Here is a 25590-nt window from a genome sequence, read left to right on the forward strand (position 1 = left end):
AAGGCAGCTGCAGGCTGGGACTGGCTCCCTGCACGTTCTGCTCCGGGCTTTGGCATCAGGTAAGGGTGTCTGAAAAATAACTGATTTCAATTTTATTTTGTTTGTGTTGCATCTTTCCTCAAGTCTCTGTGCTGTGACAAGGTAGGGAAGGCACGCAGCCATCAAGCCTTCGCAGGGACATTCAGGACACAGGGAAAGGCACACACATCTGTAAAAACTTTATTTCAAAATCTTTTTATTCAACTGTTATTCAGCAATATACAATACAGTTTATAAACAAATGTCTTACCTTGTTTCCAATCTTCATTTAAAAATAAATATTATTGACAGTGAATATTAATTATGGTAAGATGTACCTTTTTAATGTCTCCAAAAGAAATAATTTAATTAAAAAAGAAAAAGGAAATCCAAAAAAACCTAAACACAATAATCTACTAAAAATATTTCCTTTCTTAGGAAGGGTTTGACCCAACATCTTTACATATTGTCATAAAGATAACTGCTCAACAGTTCGTGCAAAATGAAGAGTCAGAGGAAAGGTTTAGAAAAGAAAAAATATTACATTAAAATAGAGAAATCATAAGTGCCATGCACAGAGCAGGGCTTTACAACATAGAGTCTGGAAACTAGATGCATTATTCTATGTAGTTTACTTTTCTGTGGCATCCCCAAAAATATGTTTTTCCCCCCATGTAGAATTTATCATGCTTCTTTCAGTCTCTTTCTGTCCATCTTTAAAATGGTAGGGATGTCTTTGTCAGGGGTTTTGTTTGTTATTAAATAGGTTCCTTTCTGTTTGGCTGAGGAGGAGTGGAGGGAGCAGTCCGTCAGTGGTTTACTAATAAATGTACAAGCTTATGCAGTATTAACAGGGACATGTATAGGAGTGGGTCTGTAGCATAAATAGGTCCTGTACCTAGAAAAGAAAGAGACAAGGGAGAGAAGGAGATTTGATTTTTTTATCTTTTCCAATATAGAAGATTAAATGCAGAAGAGAAATACAGGAAGATTCATTTTTATCACTTCAGTGCCAGGGGTCAGAAGCTTAATTTTAATAGTAAAACAGCATCCTCAAGCTATTCAACTCAAATAGCTTTTTCCTCCCCCTCCCAAATCTGACTCCACTTAGGTCATTTCATTATGTGTTACTAATGGTATGCCTAAACTTGGCTTCAGCCAAGTTACCAGCAATTGAGATTTCTATAAATACACCATAATCTGGTATATAGTTTCTTGAGAAATGACAGGTATCAACCACCCATTACTTTAAAGGGAAATGACAAATGCTGCGTCTGTACTTCTTGATTAACAGGACATGAACCCATTTCATTTGGAATGGGAACAGCAAGCCCTTGACATCTTCTTTACCTTTTATAGGAAAGAGCAGAATTTTAAATTAAAAATGTGCTCAGGAGCTATAGAAAAGCAGAGGTCGGGTGTGGAACACATCTGTTCCCGTCAGTGTGTCCCAAGGAGAGCGATGAGCTAACTCATGGGGCAGGACACAGCTCTCCCTGGGCAGGACACACTGAGGCAACTGCTCACAGCGACCAGGGGCAGCCACGTCCATGCTGCAGCTGCCCAGGCTGTCCCTGCCTCACATCATTCACACACAGATACTCCATCAGCTTTTTTATTTTCTAGTGACATGTGCTGAAAAGATACAGGAAGGTTTTTGCTGTGTGACTATGGTGTGGCCCCTCTCCTTGGCATGGGAGGGCCGAGGTCTCTTGGCCACACTCAGCCAAGAGAGCAGGACACAGGCACCAGGCTCTGCTGTGCCACCTCTGCAGTGTCACTGCTGTGCTGCCAGCAAAGGCAAGGCAGAGGCAGAGACAGAGGCAAGGCAGAGGCAGAGACAAAAGCAGAGACAGAAGCAGAGGCAGAGGCAGAGGCAAAGACAGAGCAGCCCCGCTCCCTGGAGCAGCCCTGGAGCCCTGTACAGCCACACAGCTGCAGGGCAGGACACGGGTGCCTGGCACTCCTGAGCCCAGCTCAGCCCATGCTGACAAGCCAGGCTGGGCCACTGCAGCTGCCTGGCCCAAATGCCCCCAGGGCCACCTTCCTGAGCCATGAGAGGACCAGCATGTGCAGCTGTCACCAGCATGGATGGATGTGATGGATGTGGAACACTGCCACGCAAAAGCAGGAGTCAGGGGGAATTTGCCCTGCAGCTGAAGTGCAGAGGGGCACCTGGGGAGAGACCTCCTCTCTGCTGAACACCCAGCCTACAGGAGTAATCGATGCCCAAAACACTGACTACCACCCAGACCAGAAGAGACACTTTGCAAAGCACAAAAACTTTAAAAATAAGTTTTCTGTGTTCAGTATCTCTGGAAAAGTAATCAGGGCACTTCTGCTGAGGAAACACTTCAAGCACTGTAATGTGAACACTTTGGTCTTGGTCTTGAGGACATGTGAGTGTCTCCCAGCTGTGGCATGATCAAAGGAAATGCCTCAAACAGTGCCTGAGCAAAGCACTGCTCTTGTGCTCGCTGCTCCAGCTGCCTCGTAATCTCAATACACCTCAGCAGCAATGCTGGAGTGTGATTACCCAGCATCAAAAGTAGCACATAGCAATGTGGTGTGCAATTGAGGAACTCAAGAAATGTCCCCACAGTGCTATCTCACAGACGCCCAGACTGTGTGGTGATTACTTAGTTATTAAGGTTTTAATTAAATCCCTGCATGTTCAAACACGTGCTAAGGACTGCTAAGCAACAGCAAGGTATTAAGATGAATACAGGATTTTTGTTTTGAAAGTTGACAAATCGTTAACAAACACCATTTACTCCTGCAGGTAAAGGAGTTAGTTGCAACTCATTGCAAAAAGACACTACAAGGAGGGGGAAGTCCTCTCTTTGGGGACATGGACAGCTGCAGGAAGGCCAGCCCAGGACAGTCCCCACGTGCTGCCACTGTCCCCTGAGCCTAGGGATGGCCGGGGCAGCCCGGCAGCAGCTAACACTCCTGGCAGCTGCACACACTCAATGGTGCCAAACTTGTGCCAATTCCACACCTGCCCAGCACTGCAGGGAAGAGCTGGCCTGGGATATTTATTATGCTCAAACCTGAGGGTGCTCAGAACCCATTCTTTCCCTGCTAGAGCTGAGCTTGTTCTTTCCGAGAACAGGACTCAAGCCTGAGATGCTGCCAGTTACTCAGACAGCAAGATGTGCTTTTGTGAGGGGGAATTCCCCTGGAAACACTGAGAAACTCAACCTGGAGAAATGGGCTCTTGAAGCTCAAGTGCTCTTACAACCACGGTGCTGAAGGGCTGCCAGGAACACCAGCTTAGGATCATTTCTGCTTTGGAGGGAAAGCAGTGTTAGTCACAACTCCTTGCAGCACCTGCATGCCTGCTGACCAAAATCACTCCTATGTTGCTTTTACCTTTATGTACTAGTTTTTGTTTAAATTTCAATGCAAAAGTGTGAATTCAACAGTCCCAATTTTGACTTTTCCTTCTGTAGAAACTACTTTTGTTTTTAACCTATATTCTCCATCTTCTCTGATGGCAGAATGTGAGTTCAGACTTTGTTAACAGAATCTCAGCAGCTAAATAAAACATATTTTAAAAAAATTACTTGAAACCAATTATTCTTACTGAACACCACATACAAGCTTCTTTTTTCATACTGATTCAGTGTCACTCTAAGACTTCAGGCAGTATTGGACACACAGAACTTCAGAATTTTCCTCCCTCTAAATATGAGATCAGAAAAATAATTTCCACTATTTTCTCCCTGATAAGTTAACCTGAATCATTGAATATAAACAAACTGAACTTAGTGTCCTCAATTCTGCTGTTAATGCAGTAGTGGAAGTCTTGACTTTTAATTAATAAATTGCTACATCTGTAGATGTAAACAAAGAAAATGGGCTTGAGCATGAGGCTCTGGACACATGATTGACCCAGGTGTGAGAACAGAGGCTTCTTATCCAGACACCTAAATCAGGAGTACACAGTTACTTGCAAACTACAGACACTTGCGAGAAAACATTTCACTGATATTTTGAATATTCATTTGATATTCTGTTATTGCAAGCTTATTTATCACTACACAGATTTACAACTTTGCTTTTAAAATATTTATATGCTCATGGCCAAAAGGGAAAGTCTAACACCATGCAGAACAAGAACAAATTGTTCTCTTTGTGTATGGTGAATTGCTCTCTAGCATCATTCATCCTTCTTTGCCATTTATGACATAATAGTGTTTTACTGCAATTTTCTATTTAATATTTTTTTTTAATGCCAGAATTAATCACAGTTTGACTTAAAACAGTTCAATTGAAAACAAACATTAATTAACAAAGTGACTTGTGACACCCAGAAAAAATGGGATGATTCTTTTACAAGCTATATTTAACCAATGGTCAAAACCCACAGTTTCCAGCAGTCACCTATTTTTCTTACTAGAAAGAATCTGAAAAGTCCTTTGATGTCTCTTTCTGAGATGGTGGTAAAATGCAGTGGCCCATATAATAAAAAGCTGAAAGACATCAGTAGCCTATTTTCCTTGAAAGATGAGATAACACCTAAAATGTGAGTGCCTATTGATGATGGAGCTGGGGCCCTGGCTGGCAGTGCCACGAGACATTTCTCTGTGCTGCCTTTTATGCAGTGACCTGTTAGCCTTGGCCTATTTCCTTACAGAACAATGCCCAATTAAAGCCCTCAAACCTTGCATTTCATTAAGAGGTGAGGGACCAAACTGACCATATAGACTGATTATTCTCTCAGTCCAGAAACTTTAGACTGTGCTTGATACATGTTCTTGTTCTGGTATCCATGGGAAAAAATGGGTTTTACATGGGTTGCTGGTCAAGGATCATTACAAGCAATAACCTCCTAGATAAAACAGATTCTCACTCACTGACATACATTTGGAGCACTTACACTGAATTGAAGGGAATTTACCCAACTTCAGACCTAAGAGCTTCTTAGAAGTTTTTAATTGAAATTACAAAAGTCACTATACACTTACTGAACCAAAGAGATAATAAGCTACACCCCATTAGAACTATTCCACACTTTGAGACAAGAGCTCATAAACTGTCTACACCCTTCACTCTTAAGTACTTCCAGCACAATCCACACACTGCATTTTTGCTTTTTATGATTTTTTTTGTACACAATGCCTTACAATTCCCACTCCTCCCCAAGAGCCAATTCTCCAGGATGCTGTGCAGAAGTGCCTGCCGAGCCTGGGCTGACTTTGGCAGACCCTCCCAGCTCAACCTTAGAGCACTGCATGGAACAGGAGGTGGTGTTCAAAGAAATATTGGTACCACAGAAGAAACCCTGGGCTATGGTGTGCCCATGACTGCTGGCTTTTGGCTGGCTGTGGATCATCCTGCCCAGGCACAACCAGAAACAGCTCCTCAGCTGCCTTTTGGTGTAGCTAATTTCAGCAGTGGTGACTTCCCACATATTTATGAGCAACTGCATGGGATCTGCTCACCACTGAAGCTGCCTAGAAGGCATGATGACAAAATTAGTTTTCTACCCACTACAGTTTTTATTTATGATTCGCTGAGTTTTGGAACAGCTTTCCATAACTCATCTCAAGAAAATGCCTCACAGAAGCCAGCATATGTTTTTATTTCTACCCAACCATGCAGGTAGAAGCTTGTCATTCTGCTTTGTTTCTTCATCCATGACATGAAGGTTTTTAAGGGTAGGAGTAAATCTAACAGAGGTGAAACTATCAGCATTGCCCTCCACACCCTTCATGATCATGCACTCATTTCACTTTCCTTATCCACACCAGAGCCTCAAACTCTCCAGAAAGCTGAAAGCAATTTTACTGGCCAGGAGACATCCACCAGAGTTTTGTAAAACTCTGTCATCCTTTTAGGTCTTCTCAAATACACCTGAGTTCCACTGTTTCTCTGCCTTCTCTCACAAGATATCCAGTGCAATATTCAGGCCGATACTTAGAGGTGAATTGCCAAAACCCCACACTACAAGATTAACCAAAAGCCTCCCCTGTGCTCATTTTGGAAACTCAACATGTTTAAATATGTCAAATAAGATTCCATTTGGAGCATTTAGCAGTTCTGAAATGTTTTACTTGCCCACACCTGTATCTATTTACATGCTGGGCTATACTCACCTGAAAACAATGAGGTGAGGCAGAATTTAAGGCTTGATAACTCTACAGAGGCTGCATACAAGGCAGCATAGTGCAAACTTCCTGAATAGGTAGAGCAATAAACATGTGCATTTGAGAAAAAACCAATTTCTTATAGCAGCCTGGTCCTTAATTTTGACTGCTCTTGATGTGACAACTCAAAAAGCTCACCTAAGACAGAAAACTGTTGTTTTAGTCATTTGGTGTTCTAGACTTTGGTGTTTTTTATACTAGCAGGAAGGCTACAGATTAGAAAACAAATAAATTGGACGGCGATGAAGGAGGGTGTAGTCATGCAAGGAAATGATGTAGAAATAAAAGTTTGGTTCTGATAAGAAGCTAAGAGAAGAAAAATATTCCTTCTGCAGTATTGATTTTCTGAAGCACTGCAGTGCTCTGCTGGAAGTCAATGTGTGAGTGCCTGTGGGACAGGACAGACACAGGCACTGGCAGAGGAGCTTGGGATGGGTTTCTTAAGGCACCTGCAACCACTGAGGTGGATTTTGATCTCAACAGAGCTCATTTTAACTGAGACTCATTAAGGTCAAATCTTCCTTAAAACGTTAGTGCTGGCAATCCCTGCCAAACCTGCTGATGGTACACAGAGCAGCCAAGTGCTCTGTTATCCTCTACAGAGGCTCTTCCCTCTCCTGGATTGTTAGGACATCATCAGACATGAGGTACAGGATTAAATGGACAATTGATCTGAGCCATTCCACATCTGCTGCAGGTCTGAAAGGCACAACACTTCTGTATTAACCACAGCTATCACAAACAGAGGAGCTGTTGAACTGGTGGATTTAATGAATGTAGGGAAATGCATATCTGCTATGGAGCAAGAAATACTTCTACATTTATAGAGAAATACTTCTGTTTGTTAGGTTCCCAGAGAAACAGGCAGTTTCATTGCCAACAGACTGGCAAAAAACCATCTCCTATTAAAGTTACAAGAAAATAGGGGTAACACAATATGGGAAATATTTTCCCTCAATATCCCCATTTTCCTTCTGTGGAAGCCAAAAGCGTACAGAACAATCAGCACTCTTACCAAAGCCTCCCTCTGCTTCTTCAAACACTACATGTGCCTGTGAACACCTCTGTGCTGAAGGCAGGCAGGGCCCACAGACAGCCCAGCAGAGCAGCAGCTGAGCTGAGGGAGCCAGGCCCTTCAGGGGCTGCTCTTCTGCACTGCAGAGACCAAACAAACCACTCAACACCCCAAAAATCCAGGATAAATTAAAGAGTAACTTCAAGACAACACCAGGAGTAATTTATAACAAGCTCCAAAAAGAAACACTGCTTTAGACAGTGTCAATGGAGAACAGAAATGCATCCTGAATGCTTAAAATGAGTAATTCATTCTATATGGATTATACAGTTTAAATACTTTCTATTGGTCTGCATTTAAATAAGCCAGTAACTTTCCTCTTTTAAGACCTGCAGCTGGTCTCTACTTTGTATTACCCTCACATAAACAGATTTCTGCTTTGGTATTGGTAAGATGATCTCTCCTCACCAAACATCTTATTAAGACATTCAAACCATGCAACTATGAGTTTGTTTTAATTTCCAGAATTTTCTGCAGTTCCATGATCAAAAATTAACAAAACCAAGAACCATTAATTCATTCCTTGAAAGTCGATTAACAATACAAACTCTTTCTAATGAAATTTGGTGGAAAATGAATTCTAAACTAAAATACAGAGAAAAATAAGCAACTGCATTAGTGGTAGTTCAGGTGGTAAATAAGCAGCCAGACCTACAGTTCCTTCTTCTGTACTATTATGTGGGAAATTGCAGAGCATGTCCATCACAAGTAGCAAAAGCACAACTCAAACTGCCCAGATCACGAGGCAATGAAGAATACTGGGAACTGCTTTCAGCAACTGAGCTTTGAAGCAAGTTTGGGCCATACTCTCAGATTTTTCATTATAAGTAGGAGGACTAAAAAGTCATCTTGCAGAAAAGCAGGCATGCTGGATATGGTCACACAGTTCCAAAGGCTGGAACTTTATGAAAAGACTGACCATAAAAGTCCCACTGGATTGAACCACAGGTTTCACATTCTGTAATTGATACAAATGGTAAATATTTGCAACCCCGAAATAAAGACAATGATGCTGTGGTCCTCACTTCACTGTTTTTAGAGTATTTTTCACTTGATCAGCATTAGGACCAAGCTGCCAATGTAGTTGTAATTATCACTCCAATCAGAATTACTAAACTTAAGCAGATGCAAGTGCAGATTAAGGATTTTTTGGAAAAATAACCCTATCCTGTCCATACTTAAATAACAGAGGTAAGCACATTAGCAGAATGCATGATGACACACGAAAAATGGCTGTATTGAGAGCATGTGCCTGGAAAAGAAGCAGAGCCTGTGATTTTCATAAAGAAGGGATCACTGTTTTGCTGTAAACAAACAGTGGCGTTTTGGACTGACCCACAAATACAGACCCTCCAAACATTTCCAATGACTGATATTTGCTAGATGTTAGTTAACTAGAGACTCTGCTATGCCCTAGATGTAAGGGAGGCCAAGCTTTGCAGAGTGAGGTAGAAAGGGGTTATTTGACAAAACTATGGACATGGGATATTCCTCAGTACCCTCTGTACATCTGAAATCTCCAGCTCCTCACCGTGAGAGGGATTCAGATTAACAAGCCAATTAAAAAAATTAGAAAGCGGCAAACTATTTCTGATTACATCACATTGATGAATTCTACCCTTAGAACCACAGAATTGGTGAGGCTGGAAAAGACCTCTAAGATCACCAAGTCCAGCCATGAGCTCAGCACAGCACACTGTCTACACTAACACATGTCCTGAGGTGATGCATTCCCACATCTGAACACCCCAGCAGCAGGGTAACAAAACAACAGGTGTACAAGACCATGTGCATGAGAGACCTGCCTGTGCTCTGCTGCTTTGGCAGTGACAGCCTCTCCCTGCACAGCCAGGGGTGCCCTGCTCCCAGCCAGGGGTGCCCTGCTCCCAGCCAGGGGTGCCCTTCACAGCCAGGGGTGCCCTTCACAGCCAGGGGTGCCTTGCTCCCAGCCAGGGGTGCCCTTCACAGCCAGGGGTGCCCTGCTCCCAGCCAGGGGTGCCCTGCACAGCCAGGGGTGCTCTGCACAGCCAGGGGTGCCCTGCTCCCAGCCAGGGGTGCCCTGCACAGCCAGGGGTGCCCTGCACAGCCAGGGGTGCTCTGCACAGCCAGGGGTGTCCTGCTCCCAGCCAGGGGTGCCCTGCACAGCCAGGGGTGCCCTGCACAGCCAGGGGCAGGCAGAGCAGATGCTGTGGGGATGCTCAGGGTCCCTGGCTCTGTGAGCACAGCTCCTGCTCCAGGCACACACAGCCCCTGCTCCAGGCACACACAGCCTCATGCTGGCTCACACAGACCCCTCTGCTGCTCTGCCACACTGCTCTTCTTTCCAGCTAATAAAATTGCCTCCCAGCTGATAACAGCCTAGCAATATGAAGTGCTTGGTTGTTAGCTGCTGTTGTGACAAATAATACCATTCTGCTGACAACCCCATTTTTTCCAATACAAACCTACTTGAACTGTTTGTTATTGACATATGGGACTGCTCTACCATTATCTAATTTTAAAAAACACATAGTAAACAGCAGTAGTGAGCCTGACAGCATTCTTACTGCTTTAGCAAAGTTAAATCAAAATCCAAAGCAGCCTCCTTTTATTGCCCATGCAGTCCTGACAGGCTCTCTTAAGTAAAAAAGAAACACCTACACAGGGCTACTGTAAGATTCATTTCCTGGCAGAGGCTACTTTGTGTTTGCTGTCCAACTACAGCTCACACTACTAAAAGTCTTCTCATAACCAGCACCAGTAAGGCTGGCTGGGCATTTCTTTGTGCCACAACTGCTGAGTTTTAAACTGTTAGGGACCTATATAAATGGACAACACAGCTCAAGCATTAGTTTAGACATCAGCAAAGCTGTACCAGTATAGCAGAGGTGGGGAGTGCGTTACAATTACTGCTCTCATCAAAGATACAAAGTTAGCTGGTTCTGCAAACTAAGACTCCCTTTTGCAAATCATCTATTGAAATAATGTATAAAGAACTAGCACTATATGTATATTCCTGCCCCAAATGCTGTTTGCTCATGCAAAAACACATCTGGGTGCACTTTCTTCATATAAATTTCTAATTTTCACTCACTAATGAATCAATCTTGTATAGAAATCTAGACCAGTGTTAGCTGCAGCTTCCACATTCATTAAAAAGTCCTGGAATACCCCCTTCACTTGGTTTAGTAATATTTTTAGAAGATTTTTTCATCTACAACTTAAAGATATCAAAGAAATTCAAATAATATTCAGATTTCTTCAAGGGCACTGAACAGGCTGGAGTAGAATAGGTTAGTACAGTTTTGTCTGTCCTCTGGGGAACAAGCCAGAACCGCTGAAAGGAGGTTACTCAAATAAATTGCATTTCCACAGTACAAAAACACCCAGGCACAGCTTGTTTCTGGCCTAGATAATGAGGTGACACAGTACAGCAGTTAGTGCTTTTGTCCAGTTCGAGAATTAATCCATATTACACAGACACAAAGGAAGATATTTGACCTCACTTGTCCCCAAAGCAGTCTAATTTGCCTAGATATTAAAGTGCTAGTGATGTGTATTTAATGAGAATTCTTTTTGCATGTTTATTATCCAGTGACATTTAGGAGGTCAGCCTGATAATTCAGTTATGGCCTCTGTCTTGCTACTTTATTTAATGTAAAGGAAAATGTGATGTGACCCAGGTTGCATTTAACTACAAGTAACAACAGAATGGAGCTCATACATGGTCTCATCAAAAGCACAGGGGAGTGGAGCAGACAGACATTACTGAGTGGGAAAGGCAGGGAGCCTGAGCTGAGCAGCCTCACAGACTTTCCTTTCTTATTTCATATAACGTTCATCTATCAAACATAAACGAGCTCCACAGGCTGTGTCTCAAACTAGCAGAGAGTCATTCAAGCTCTGACAAAGCCAGGAGAGCACTCAAACCCTCACCCAAAGTTAGTCCAAACCCACCCACAGCCCCACCAACAGAGTCCCTAACCAGACACAGCTCTGCACACGCAGTAAAACACTGAGCTCCCTCCTCTGCTGTCTCTGAGCTGCAAACACAGGCCTCTTGCTTCCCAGTGCACAGCAGAGCTCTGAGAGGCTCCCATGGCCTCCTGCCCCAGGTGGGCTGGCTGTGCTTGCCCTGCTCTGCTGAGCACCGCGGGCACAGGGGCTGCACGGCTGGGACCTGCTGCTTTGTCTTGGCCAAGCGGCCCAGGAGCAGAGCTCCTCCTGCCTCAGACATAAAAGGCTTTGGGGAGGGGAGGGACAGGCATGGAGTGCAGATTTATGTTCTTCATTGCAGTGACCACTTCATCTGTGCATAACACACGAGCCTGTGTTCCTGCTAGAGTTTCTTGTTTCACACTCCCATCTTTGTTTATTTTATTTAAAGCTCTCACTTCTGAGCTTTGAGGCTAGAGATCAAACAAATAAAAGGGAATTTGGAAGCTGTAATGTCTGATCTACATTCTGCTCAGAAGTTAAGCTAAAAATTGCCCCCAAGCCAATACACAGACACTCATTTTGGAGACCATTTGGAAGGATATAATACAGTCAATTTCCCTCCCAGGAGGTCAGCATGAAGATCCTTGTTTATTACTTCACCATCAGATGACAAAGTTAGTCTCACGACTAAGGCAATAGACTTAAATTTAGAAGATCTGAAATTAAGTTTTCATATTTAATTTCACAGCTGTCACACGACTCAACAAAGTCAGTTATTGTTCTTGGGTCATTTATCTGTCTCAAACACTTGGACTACCAACTTCCTGAGACAGAGATACCCTGTGTTTCACTCAGTGATGCTCCTGCAGCCCCCCTACTCTACCCAGTAAAAACCAGGAGCACTTCCAAACAGAAACGACTCTGCACACTTTCACTTGCTCACCCCAGTTTTTTTCCTACAGTGTAAGATTCCATTTGTGTACAAGCATTTAAACTAAAAGTTCAATATTATTTCACTTAGAACCACATGGGCAACTGCTTCTCTGATAGTGTTAAAAATGGTCTCGCCAGCAGATCTTTGTCTCCTCGCAGCCCAAATCCCATTTTCTAGGTTTCCACTTCAGTTCACCTTGCTGGCAGACAAGCAGCAACCTTTCTGACTCATGACACCATAGCACCAAGTTTTTATATGGTTGTTCAAACATCACAGATAAAATTCTGTTTAAGCAGCTAGTATTTGTGGCATATTGGTAAATTTTTCAGTTATATGGATCTATTGCCTTATATACCATACTGCTGACACAAACTTCAGCCAAAACCAATGGATTTTCTATTTATACCTGGTTTGTCAGATGAGACTCTCTGCTCTTTAGATAATCTCAGTAACAGATACATTTATCCTAATAAAGTCATGTTTCAGTTCACTTAGAAGATGTAAAGAATCATACTTTTCCACAGTGCATGACTGAGGCAGCAGTTGAAGTCAACAAGAGCCCTGGAGGCACATCCCAATGTAGCATTTGATCTACAATCATGTTTATTGGAATTCAAGTACATAAAGGCCCTCTCTTACTACACTGAAAGCATTGGGAAGGTTTCTATTGCAAGGAAAATAGGATTAGAGGCCAATTCATGCAGGACACTCTAGCTAGTGCCACAGTCTTAAGCAGAGCTCTCCAGTGTCTTAAATAAGGGTGTTTCTTAATCACTGATAGCAAATACATTATTCATCTACATTTCTGCTTTTATACAGAGGAAATATCCCTGTGTACAATGAAAAGACTTAGAAATGCTAAATAGTTCAAATGTGTTAGACTATTCAATTATTACACACAGATTTGGTGCAAGTACTTATCAGTATGAGCTCAAAACAGGATAATGAAGCACATGCATTATGCTGCTATGCAGATGTAACTCAAACAGCCACACAGGGTTAGGTCCTGCAGTCTCAAACACCACTTGAAGGTTTAGTTGGATTTGTTGGCCCTACTGTGGGGAAAACCAGTTTTGACACTGCCTCGGGGGTGTGCACTGGAAACAGGGCTTCCACTTCCCAGAAGCAAATAAAAGGGAAAAAACCCATTTCCTGTAAAGTAACTGCATTCTTTATGGAGATCAGTAATCATTGTACCTCATGTAGCTCTAAAGAACGCCACTTTAACATACAAATGGGAACTCAGAAGGTCTAAGATGTCATTTTCTTTTAGAACATTTTGAAGAAAGTTTAGTGCTTGTCCAACCTTACTGGCAGCACTGGAGACCCCAGCCTTCCCTTTGCTCACAAAAGCAGGTGATACTCCTGCAAGCCCTCATCACACTGACTGCCATGCCAGTATTTTATCCAGGTCTAGGGAAGACTTCTTGCCTCTACACCAAGCTGTCTCTCTGCTTCAGACCAAATTCCTGGCCCAGACGGTCTTTCTAAAATGCACAGCAGATGGGGACTGAGCTGCTTTGCAGAAGCAACCAAAGAGACATCCCGTGGTAACAGGACTCAGACAGTTCTGGTCCAGAAGGCACTCAAATCAGGAATTTTTGAGGGTGAAGTCCCTCAACTGCCAATCTCCTAAGCCATGCTGTGATTGATATTGATTCATAATTACAGGCAGCTCCAAACTACCATAGGTACAGAAATTACAATAAACCAGGGAGAGCCTTTTATTCAGAGAGGTCTTGATTCAAGCAGGGTAAAAAGGTATTATTTCTATAAGAGGAGCATACCCAAATATACGATGAATTACCTCCCTCTTATGGGGACAAAAGCTGGTTTACACTTTATTAAGGCAGTACAGGAACAGTCTGACTTGGCTTTCTCCAGCACTGGAGCTGCCACAGAGTGGCACTGTTCACAGGGACCAGCGTGCCCAGCAGGGAGCTCACAGCACCAAATTTTGGTTTAGCCAGTTTTGTAGCTCTCAGCATCAGTCTCCACCTGGAGACTCCCACTAGATGTTTTTCTGTATTCTGCTACCTTTTTCACTGATTTAAAGCATTCTATTACCTCCACTGCAGGCCAGTTTATTTTCAGAATTTAATGCAGCCTAGAAATGATGCAGAAGTGCCACATCCCAAAGCACAGACATGTAAAAAATTGGGACAGACAGCAGTTTAGCTGATCTGGGCAGGAGGTCTTGCCCTAACAGGCATATGTGACATGCTGTCTTGGCGGCACACGCTCACATCCATCTGTTGACGTGGAACTGAGCCCACTGCACTTCCACCGTCCTGGTTTTAGTTCATATGCACCACGTAAGCTCTGGGTTCAGCAGGCAGGGTGCACAGTGCTGCAAGTCCTAAACCCAGCCTCTACTGTCAGCATGGAAAACACTGCAAGAATTCCCACAGTCACAGAGTGGAGAGGAAACATGACAACAACCCCCAGCCCTGGGGTCCCAGGAGGAAGGCAGATCTTTCCAAACAAAAAATGATAAATCATAAGCATTACAGTGTCTGGTTTAATTTCTTGGGGTCAGTGGATTCAGACAAAAGCAAAATGAACTTCTTTAAATGCCCAGAAACACCCATAGTTAGATCTGAGGAATTGTCACCTTATCTTCCACTAGACGCCAATGAAAATCCAGCTTAGTCTTGGGAATGACAAAGAGTAAAATCTAACTTTCACATGTATTTCTATAGAAGAAAGAAACTAAATTATTCAGAAAATAGGAAAAGGTAGTAGCCAGATATAACACAGCACCTGTAAAGCACCAGCAGGTCACAGTGACCCAGATAGGAATGATTTCCATTACTGTGAGCCAAAACCTGCAACTGTTTGGCCATAAAGTGTGAAGATGTATCAGGAAAAGTGTGAACTTCCCTGCGTGAAGATTACGAATCTGCGTCAGAAGAGACTCAACAGAGAGGGAAGCTCAGGGCCTTCCCTGCACAGTCAGGGGCATAAAATTGTTTCCCTTCTTCCACAGATGACTTGGCAGGGACGTTTGTTCAACATTAGCTAAGTCACAGTGGCTGAAAGGGATGCTGAAGCCCAGCCAGAGCAGCACCACACCTCTAAAGCTTGAAACACTTTTGCAATGCAGATTTAAGACTATATTCTTCGTCCCAGACATTCCTGTCATTGGATGAATAAAGGTTTGTAACTGCCTTCTCTGGCAAACCGCAGTATGGTAATGTGGCATTAATAACTTAATACAGTATTAACTGATAGGCAATCAGTATTAGCATGATGTTTACATTTGGAAAACATTATAGAGCACTGTATCTCCAATTCTTATCCTGCCATTAATTCAGATGTGGAGCTCATTACACAGCAATTGACATTTCCCTTCTGAATCTGCATCCTGCTCTGCACAGGCCTCGCATCTGCCTGGGACCACCAGCGCTGTAAGCCACTCGCTGATCTAAATTCTCTGCAAATCTAAATTCTCTGCAGAACATCTATGGTGTTTCTCTCACCTGAGGCTGCAGCTGCTGTTTCAAACACTGCACCCGAAAAGCTGTGAGGGGGTTCTGAACGTTCTCTCACCACACCGACCAAAGGGATGCAGATCCCAGTCTTGCACTCGGACCCATCTCCCCAGCCCCGTGCCTGTGCTCACTCCCGTCCAAGCTGGAGCAAGGCACCACTCCCGGCCTTTGGCACAGCCTAAGCACGCTTTGCCAACAGGCCTGGGCGCGATTTCTGAGTTTAGCGTGGCAGCGAGAGTCCGCCCCGGGTGAGGGCTCACAGCGCCCGGCCCGCAAGGAGCGGCAGCGCCGGGGCTCAGAGCCGTGCGTGCCCTCCCGCCCCGCCCTACCTGACCCGTGCTGCTGGCGGAGGATGGCGGCCTGCCCGGGCGGCGGCGAGGCCGAGGAGGCGGCGGCGGCGGCCGTCGAGGCTGCGGTGGCGGTGGCGGCGGTGGCGGCGGTGGCGCTGGCGGTGCCGCCCGGGGCGGGGGCCGGCGGCGGCGGCGGGCGCTTGGCGGGGCCGGGCGGGGCCGTGGGGCGGGCGGCGGGGCCGTGGCGGCGCGGGGCCGCCCCGCTCTGGATGTGCGACACCGCCTCGGCCGCCTGCACGTCGGGCGGGGCGAAGCGGGACAGGACGCGCAGCAGCGCCTGAGCCTTGTGCTCCTGCGTCTCGTCGTCGCTGTAGTCCGACACGCGGCACTGGTAGACGCCCTCGTCCTGCCGCCGCACGCCCGACAGGCGCAGCCGGTGCGAGATGTCATTGCCCTGGACGCGGACGGTCTGCAAGAGAGAGCACGGCCGGCACGGCCTCAGCGGCGGCAGCGACCCCGCCCGCCCCCGGCCCCTGCCCCTGGCCTTGCTGCCGAGAGCCCGGAGCTGGGGCTGATTCCCCACATCGGCGGACACCGAGCCCAGCACCTCGCTGCTAAAGCCCCTCCTCGCGGGGCTATCCAGAACCAGCCCCTGTCCCCATCGTTCCCACGCCACCTCCCACCTGTCACCACCAGCTCTCTGCCCCCAGCCCCTGCGGGTGTTCTCTGGCCGCCAGGCCGGTCCCAGGTTCGGCTAGTCCCAGAGCTCACGAACCGCCCCGAACCCCACCTCTCCCCTGGGGGAAGCTCAGCCCCCGGGGCCGCCCCTGGCCGGCTGCAGAGAGCCGAGCCCCGCAGTGCCCCTGGCCGGCTGCAGGGAGCCGAGCCCCGCAGTGCCCCTGTCCGGCTGCAGGGAGCTGAGTCCCGCAGTGCCCCTGGCTGGCTCCGGGAGCTGCCCCGAGTGCTCAGCACCGCGGAGAGAGACACCGGGCAGCAGCCGAGGCAAAGGGGCGTGTTCCTGCAGGACAGCCAGAGGGGGGGTCCCTCAGGCGACAGCGGGTTGCACAAGGCTGGGGAAAAAAGCAGATTCTCTCTGATTTGGCCCACAGTCCTTTTCCAACGGGGCTAAGGAAGGCAAGCGTCACCTCCTCTGGATTTGCAAGGAATGAGACGTGACTGCAAAACCAGCAACAGATGGTAACAACGTCTTGAGCCACGGCACACTGAGGAGGGGAAACGTGCCACACTCCCGCCGTGCTGCAGGAGCGCGGCTGCCAGTGAGACCAGCTGCATTCGTGTGTCAGGAAATGAGGGGGGCATGCACTAAATCCCATGAGCGTGGGAGGAGGGGTGTGCACCCGTTCCGAGCTGCACTTACGCTGATTTTGGTTGCATCCTTATTTGCTACCTAAAAGAACAGAAAAAAAGGGCAATTAGACTTAGCACTGCCAGCACATCAACAGGATGCTCATATTCCCACCCCAGCGGAAGGACAGGACATGGATAGATGTAACTTTCTCTTCTTGCCATTCACACAGCTTGTGTGGCCCGAGGCAGTCCCCCAGGTGATAGGGAAGGCAGCAAACCAGTGCTCAGCCGGGGGGATTGTTTTGGTAAAGTTCCCATGCTGCCCCACAGAAGCGCTGCCTTCCCCAAGAGTGTGAACAGCAGCCAAAGAAATGCTTGTTGCATGCTCTGCTGCTCACAGTCACTGACAAACACTGGGGAAGACGCTTTACCAGCAGCACAGCACTGAAGGGCTTGGGCAAGCTGGATCCTGCATGGCTCAGGGCAGAGTTCAGTCCTGAAACACCCTGGGAGCAGGTATCACACAGCAGGTTTCATATTTGGTTATGTTTTTGTCTGCAGCCAACCACTGTAAACCTAAGTGATACCTCAGACCTCACTGATACGCCTCTCAGGGAGATGGTCATCATTCTCCAGGCTTGCTCTGTCATCATTTATTGTAAAAGCAGCTCACAGTTTTTATATAAGGTTAAAGAAGACATTTAAATCCAAGCGATTTATTTCCCAGTCTGACAACTGACTTACACTTTCCCCAGCTAGGCGGCATTGCATTAGCTCAGTGTCTATATGCTTTGCATCTCTATTTGAGCTCTGCAGGAAAACAAGCGTGCCACAGAGAGGGGAGCTGGCACAGGCACAGAGGCTGCTGCGGGCCACCCTGCTGGCGCAGATGACGGGGGCTGGAGAGGATGACATGTCCTGCACAGTAGGGCAACACAGCCTCAGAGTCCTGCTTTACCCCACTCCTTGCACAGCCCCGTTTGGCACCTGCAAGTTGTCTTTGCTCTGGTGACGGGGCTGTAGAATGAACTGGCTTATGCTGGGGAAATGCAGCTGAAAAATTTAGACTAAAGCCTACCCTCACACCAAGCGGCTTCCTAGGGGGAGGGGAAAAGGCATGCAAGATTTAACTCTGCCTCATGCATTTTAATTGCTGCATCTGACTGAAAACATCTTGCTGAGCTTCAGATACGGACACAAGTGTGGACATGTATAAGTAACTGTGTGTTTGTAGATGCAGACTGATACCACGTTAATGTACCAACAGAGAGGTGTATCCCTCGAGCATTTCTCTGCACTGTCAGTGAGCAGAGGCTCTCCCACCTTTTACAGTGATTCCTAGCTCAGTCCACAGAAGCACTGGTTTTTGCTTGCCCACACTTCATACTACAGCTTTTCGTGGGACCTCATTGCTGATTTTGCAGTGGAACATTTATCATTTTCTGTTTACAGTCCTTAAAGCACCGATGTTTTTTCCTGACATGAAGTGTGTGCCCTGTACTCCTGCATTCCTTGGAGGGCCAGGGCACACTGATCTTTCCTGCTGGTGGCTGGCACCGGGCAGAGGAAACACTCTGGGAATGCTGAGTTTATTCTGATCACTGCCTAAGCATGTTGCATTTGATGAAGATATATGTCTCCATAGCAATGTATTACCTTGCTCCTGCTGCCGGGGACACTGATGGCTAATTCGTGTGCAAGTTCTCTGGCTGGTTCTTTAAGGTACCACCACTGGATTTCCAAGGAGTAAGAGGTGGATCCGCTGGCTCGGAAAGCACAAGGCATCTCAATATCATCTCCCTCCCTAACAGTCACATCTTTGGGAACTTCAGTAAAGGTAGCTGGCAGGGGAAGATAGAGTTACAAGGGGTGGTTAAAGAGAGATTAAAAGACAAGATCAATCCTTTTCAGTCTAATGTGAGCTGTTTCAGCTCAAGAGCTCAGCGCTGACTACGACACAGGTTTGCTGGAGCCCAGGTACCACAGAGCATCCAGGACTGTGCAACCGGGGCAGGCCGGGCCGGCCCCCGTCACGCTGCAGCCCCGGCTTCAGTGGAAAGTTTGCAGAGGACTTTAAAACCCCCTGATCCTTCTAACAAAGCTCTCGGCTCGATCCAGGGCCACCGGTGCCCCTCTGTGCCCTCCCGCCGAGCGGCGCGGGGACTGTCCCGGGCTGCCCGCTCCGTTCCGCTGCGCCGCCGGCAGCTGCGGCCCAACAGTGCCACCTTGTTCTGCCAGAGCCCGCCGGGCAGGGCAGCTCCCTGCCCCCAGCCCCGCGCTGGAACGCGCCGGGGAGGCCGGGCCTGGCAGCAGCGGGGCGGCCGCGGCTCCGTGCGGACGGGCGGCCCCGCAGCCCCGACGGCCCCGCAGCCCCGACGGCCCCGCTGCCTCCCGCCCGCAAGTTGTGGCCGGAGCGGCGCATCGCCGCGGGAAGAGGCCGAAGTTTCCTACTCACCGGTGACAATGAACAGCAGAGGAGCGTTGAACATCAGGTAACAAAGGGTGCAGAACAGCCCCCGACTTTCCATCGCATCTATGTGGGCTGCGGGCGGAGACCTGGCTGGAAGCGCAGCCGGGCACGCCTCAATCCATCGCACACAGCGGGCCGGGGCAGGGCTCCTTCCCAAAAAGCCAAAGCCTCCCGGCTAACCTCGGTTTGCGGAGAAGCAAATATAAAATCCACAGCCGGCTGCTCAAACTCGCTCGCAGGTGGAAGCGGCGTTTCTGGGAATGCAGCAATAAATCGCGTCCCGCTCCTTCGCTCCCCCGCGGGCGGGATTCAGCTGCCCTGCGCTGCCCGGGGGCTCCCGCAGCCCGAGAGCGAGCAGGCGACGCCGGGCGCCTCTCCGAGCCCCATCCCACGGAGCGCTCCGCGCCCGGAGCTCGCCGCGAGGTCCAGCGGGGCGGCGGCAGCGGGGACGAGCCTCCCTTTCCTTTCCCTTCCCTCCCCTCCCTCCCCTCCCTCCCCTCCTGCGCCCGGGCTGCGCCCGCCGTGCGCCCGTCGCGGGCTCTGCCCCTGCGCGGCGGAGGCGGCGGCAGCCCGAGCGCGCCTGTCCCCGCCCGGCCGATGGATGCGATATGCCCGATGGAGCCGATGGATGCGATGGATGCGATGGATGCGATGGAGCCGATGGATGCGATGGATGCGCGGCCCCGGCCGCAGCTGCCCCGCGGGCCCCGCCCGCGCCCCGCACCGCCCCCCGCGCCAGGCCCCGCCCGGCGCAGCCCCGCGGACCCTGGAGCCGCTCGGGCTCTCTGCTGCCCGTCCCGCTCCGCTCCGGCCCCGCTGGCGCTGCGGGTACCTGTGCAGCCCCTGAGCGCGCAGCAATGAACCCGCTGCTGTTTGCGGCATCCCCATCCCCGCCCGGGGCTCCTCCTGGGTGCGTGCCCGCGGCGGATTGCTCCGTTGCTGTCACGCTTCCGAACTCGCTGTGTTTGTTACTTGTTAAAATACATCAAGGAAAAAAAACTCCACTCTTATTGATGTAGAAAACAGTATCATAACAACAAATGTTTCCATGGATCAGCCGTTTCTCAGGAAAATGTCCCAATTAAAAAACAGAAGCGTCAAAAGTCATCAGTAAAGTCATTACAGTGAGTATAAATGACAAGCAGAATTTGATTTTAGCAGTAAGCAATCCGAGGGAGCAGTATTTTAATAAATTTGAGGTGCTCTAAAACATTTGCCCTCCCCCCCTGCCCCTCGGAAATTCCATTAAAAGTCACCATTTTGTTCAGCCACAACTTTATTTAGTCACTGTGATGGCCTGAGACGTGTGTTTTAAGATCTGCAGAAAATTTACTTTCTTTTTTTAATGGTTTCATTCTATACCATAAAAAAGATGGGTGATGTGTTAGCTGGATACATGAAGATTTCTATGGAACAAAATATTTGGAAACATTCACTTTTTGAATAACTAAATCAGACCAGCTTTGATCTAGTCTCTAGCTCCCCAGCTACCTCCCTGTCCCGTCAGAAAAATCTATGGTGGAGGCTGGACCCTGCCAGCTGCTGGCTCCCTGCTAGGAAAACCCACCTTTGCAAGGTTTCCTTCAGGAAGTTCCAGTAAAATTCACACTGTCTTGAAGAATACCCAAACTGCATCAAATCGATATTTCTTGCTGAAATTTTTTTTCCTCAGAGAAATTTTCAGCCATTCCTACTGATCTTACCATGACTTAAATCCTGTGACAGTCCTCTGGCAGGTCTATGACAATTTGCCCATAGAGCAACTTGCCTTTCTCCAGATTGGTTACTGGGAGCTAAAATCCTGCCCCAGGCAGGGCCCAGTTCCCCAGGCAGGTGGAGTTAGCCCCCGCCAATCATAGAAAGTTATTGTAGTAACTAGTACACACCATTTAATTAAATCATCTAATAATTACTGACACTTTGCTTTTCTACCCAAAAGCTCAGTGTGCTTCATCCAGCATTTTTCCTTTTTTCACATGTGGCCTCAGGCCACCTGTCACTGCAGGGGGATTTTTGTCACGTTGCCAGAGTCCCCACGCAGTGCTCCACCTACCATGAGGAAGGCAGGGCAAGGCCATCAGGACAGACACTCCCACGGAAGTAAATCCAGCAGCCACTCTGCTCAGCAGCACAAGTATTTCAGTCAAATCCCAGGAACGGGTTAAGTTGTTCTTCTGCTAGAGAGGCAATTCCACGACTTTGTCCTCTGCACAAGGATTGATTAGAAAGCTCCTATTGGATAAACAGAATCAAAACAAGTAATTTTTATATCAAATGACTAGGGACAAATCATGTTTTGAACACTTTTACTCAAGTTTTTATTAAAATTGATGTTTAAAAATTTCTTCTGAGATTGCAACATTGTGAAAATTTACAACAGCTGGGAAAGTGAAAATACCCAGTTTATGTTAAGTGAGTTTTGTTTCTTAGAGATAAAAAATACGTAATAAAAATGAAAAGGAAAGGCCAATGCATTTAAGCTTAGTCCTATTTTAATAAATTTAAGGTTGTTATTGTTAGTAGTAGTGTTGGTTAAGACAATTCTATCTTGAATGGTTCTCTCAATATATAACACTAAACCTTCAGTTCTGCTGTATTTACTACCCTCCAAGTTTGATTTTATGTGTAGCAGCTGACACTGAAGTGCTGATATCTTTGTGTTCAATTAAAGTAAGGAATAAGAAACACAAGAGCGTGTTTTTCACAATCTTAAGTTAGAGTAATTCAAGACTTTATGTTCTCCTGTTCTACTAAAACTATAATGAGGGTCTATGGTGCTCTACCCTCACTAGCAAGTACTCTGTGCAAATCATCCTGCTTTTAGGATCATAACAACATTTGAAGTCATTTATTGATTCAATCCTGCTAGCCAAAGGGACTTCAACAGCCCAAGCTCTCACCTGCCTGCACTCTTACCCCAAACAGGTGATGAATGGCAGGAATGTCACAGGGAGAAGCTCACTTTGCCGTTGCTGATTCTGCAGCATCATCCAGCAATTCTCAGAAATCAGGGAAACTATTCAGGTGCTTAAAGGCTGTGTTTAGTTGATGACCTTATTTTTTAGCTGCAGCTGTCTGTATGGCAGATAGGTAACAATATTTTACACTTGGCTAACTGAAGTTGGCTGTTTTTATGGAGAAATCCTATGGCATTTCCATAGCATTCCACTTCCAAATCAGATTTGACTAGGAAAATCCCTCTAATGTATCTAATGCAGGAGAAACCAAAAACACAGGAGCGTTTGTTCTGTAACAGGACTCTCCATCGCTTTGCACAGGTGTATGTGCAATCCTTGAGGGGGTGGTGGCAGGGAAAGCTCTGAAGTCCCCTCCCTGACTTGTGAGCACCCTTCCAGGTAAGCCAGGAGGAGTCTGAAGGGACCATTGGATGAAACCAGCAGAATTCCTCCTGAAGGGACAGCCATCTCTGTCGCCTCTGATCCCATTTCATGCTCCACTATTAACCCAAACCCCCTGGTGTGAGATGCAGGAGCACCACTGACCCCAGCAGGGGATGGATGAGTGCCTGGTGCTTTAGGCAGACACTGTCACTCTCAGGGCTGGTAGTGGCAGATCTCTTTTGATGCTGCTGGACTGTGTTTTACAGGAACTTGTGAAATCCCCTAAGTGGTTCCAGCACTGAGTAGCTGATTACATTTAAGAATGTCTGTAAATTCTCCCTGTAATATTTTTAAATGACTAGAAGTTCCTCTATTTGAATGATCAAAATACTTTCTAATGGCTGCTTGAGGAGCCTTCACTCCTGTTTGGAGTTAATCCACCCAGAAATTAGGGCAGTGCAGATTACCTTTGGAAAGGAGAAAGCTGCAAAAACATCCAAATTTACACACACAAAGCATGTGGGATGAGACATACTTTGAGCTGGTGTAAAAGCACTGTAACATACTTGATGTGACATCTTATTCCTACCATATTTAAATAATATTCATCTCTCCTCTAAATCCTCTGGCAGAAATAAGTCCTGTTCAACATTCTATTCTTAGATTTTTGCCAGGTTTTTTTCCTTCTCATTTTTCTCATTAGACTGACATGTTTTTGTAGTCACAGGGGCCAATTTTGCTTCTAGTCATAGAAAGGAAATGCTTTTGCACGTGACCCCTGTGGACATGAAGGGCTGGAGCAGACAGGGCTGTCACTCACAGCTCACAGGAGAGGATCCAGCACACTCTGGGGCTCAGGGTGCCTCCCTGGAGCCTGAGCATGCTGCTGGCATGCTGAGGGGCTTCTGCAAGCTGCATTTGCTGTAGAGAATAGGTGAGGGGTGGAAGAGAATACTAGATGGAAAGAGACCCAAAAAAGCAAAAGTAGAGAGATGCTAAAATGTTCATATCTCTGCTTCCAGCACAGTGACCTTCACTGTGGAGCTTCTTTCTCAGAGCAGCTCATAAAAACAGCCTGGCAACTGCCACCCTGGTTGCCTTTAAAATGTCACTGGTTTAACATCAAATCAAGAGGTATAATTGCCTTGTTTCTGCCTTCTCCCCACCCCCCATAATTCCAGTCCTGATCAGGTCCAAAACAAGCTGTGTTTTGGGCCTGGTCGAATATGAACAACATATTTGTGCTCCTGGAAGGATTTTGTAAAAGGTCATAAAAACTGCAAGTTCAAGGCTGGATTGGTTTCAATATACACTATGAATTTCCTATTTCCCATCTCCAAGCAGGGACTGCACTGCCTTGAAGTTATTCCAGGATCCAGGTGATAGTCAGGGGTCTAACACAATATCTGAGAAAGAGCTGATTGGTGTCATATGAGGAAATTCAGGGTTAAAACTGGCAGGCTGTGCTACCTCTTTGGTTTATTTATCCTTACTCTCAACAAGTGACATTTCCACCACAAAACTCCATTTAACTTTCCATGAAACTGATTAAGGTAGAAAGCATGTTTCTGCATTCTGGCCAGGCAGGCTTCTCACTTTATGCAGCAAATGCATTTTTAATTAACTTTAGTTTCTACTTTTGCTTTCTTATCTGACATTCTTTGTTAAATGATCTAACAGGATGAGACACTCATGCAGAAACATAGAAAGAGAAGACAACATACTCATAATAATGCAACAAAATCTCACATTCTAGTATACCATGCTTACAACAAAATCAAAGACAATCAGAAAGCCAGGTTATTCCACATTGTAAAATGCATCTGAAATTTATAACATATAGCCTATTTTAATAAGACATGATGCTGTCTGCCTAACAGGCAGGAATATAAGATGGCATGAAAAGAAAATGTACAAATTGTCATCTGTCAGGTCCATCAGCACGTGGGGTTGGCATTTGGCAGCTCAACCTGCAGCAGATGGGAGCTGCTGCTCCTCCACTGCTCAGTGCAACCCCTGCATACGAAAGGGATTGAGCACATGTACTGGGAAGAGCTTGAATGGGGTGGATCACCCAGAGGCAGAGCGGAGTAAAAGCCAACTCAGCTCCATCTTGGGAATTAGAAAAAATACCCTGCTTTGCAGAAGTATGCTAAATACAGAATAGCAGCCAAAATTCCACGTTACCATGAGAAGCTCTGACTTCAAGATGTCCCAGCAGTGCCCAGCAGAATGGAGGTGAATTTTTTTTACTTTGAAATGTCTCTACCTACACAGTATAGTTACTTCCTGGGAGTAAAATGCTTAACTTACACCAAGATCTTTAGGAATGATATTAGATCACCATATCTAAGTCCAAGAGAGAATACCACTGAGTTTGCCAATACCTTGTATTTCCCACTGTGCTCACAGATATTTATAACATCTCACACATAGGAAGCCAACATATATTTGATCTCAAAGAACTCCTAGCACCTCATAAGGAAAGAAATCCATGTAAGAAACCAACAGATCAGACAAGATCTGCAGCAAACTCTGAAACACTTAGGCCTCTCAGTTCTGCAAGTGTTTCTGTGACCTGCAATAT

The 25590-nt window shown here is 46.6% G+C and overlaps 1 protein-coding gene across 1 annotated transcript; it reads right to left on the reverse strand.

Annotated features, from left to right (window-relative positions):
* Positions 1–203: 203 nt before the first annotated feature.
* Positions 204–20121, reverse strand: VSTM2B (V-set and transmembrane domain containing 2B). Its single transcript, XM_033069522.2, has 5 exons — positions 19648–20121; positions 18849–19033; positions 17263–17292; positions 15924–16353; positions 204–916 (listed from the first exon to the last, which is right to left on the reverse strand). The coding sequence occupies exons 1-5, from the start codon at positions 19718–19720 to the stop codon at positions 828–830; spliced, it is 807 nt and encodes a 268-aa protein (XP_032925413.1). The 5' UTR covers positions 19721–20121; the 3' UTR covers positions 204–827.
* Positions 20122–25590: the final 5469 nt, after the last annotated feature.

This window comes from Catharus ustulatus, chromosome 11, assembly GCF_009819885.2.
Source record: "Catharus ustulatus isolate bCatUst1 chromosome 11, bCatUst1.pri.v2, whole genome shotgun sequence".
Lineage (NCBI taxonomy): Eukaryota > Metazoa > Chordata > Aves > Passeriformes > Turdidae > Catharus > Catharus ustulatus.

Excerpts from the sequence above, each read along its gene's own strand:
- VSTM2B (XM_033069522.2), bottom strand. The coding sequence starts at position 19,720 with ATGGAAAGTCGGGGGCTGTTCTGCACCCTTTGTTACCTGATGTTCAAC. Across the intron at positions 16,354-17,262 it reads AGGATGCAACCAAAATCAGC|ACCGTCCGCGTCCAGGGCAA; the intron begins GTAAGTGCAGCT and ends TCTCTCTTGCAG. Across the intron at positions 917-15,923 it reads CCGCCAGCAGCACGGGTCAG|GTACAGGACCTATTTATGCT; the intron begins GTAGGGCGGGGC and ends TTTCTTTTCTAG.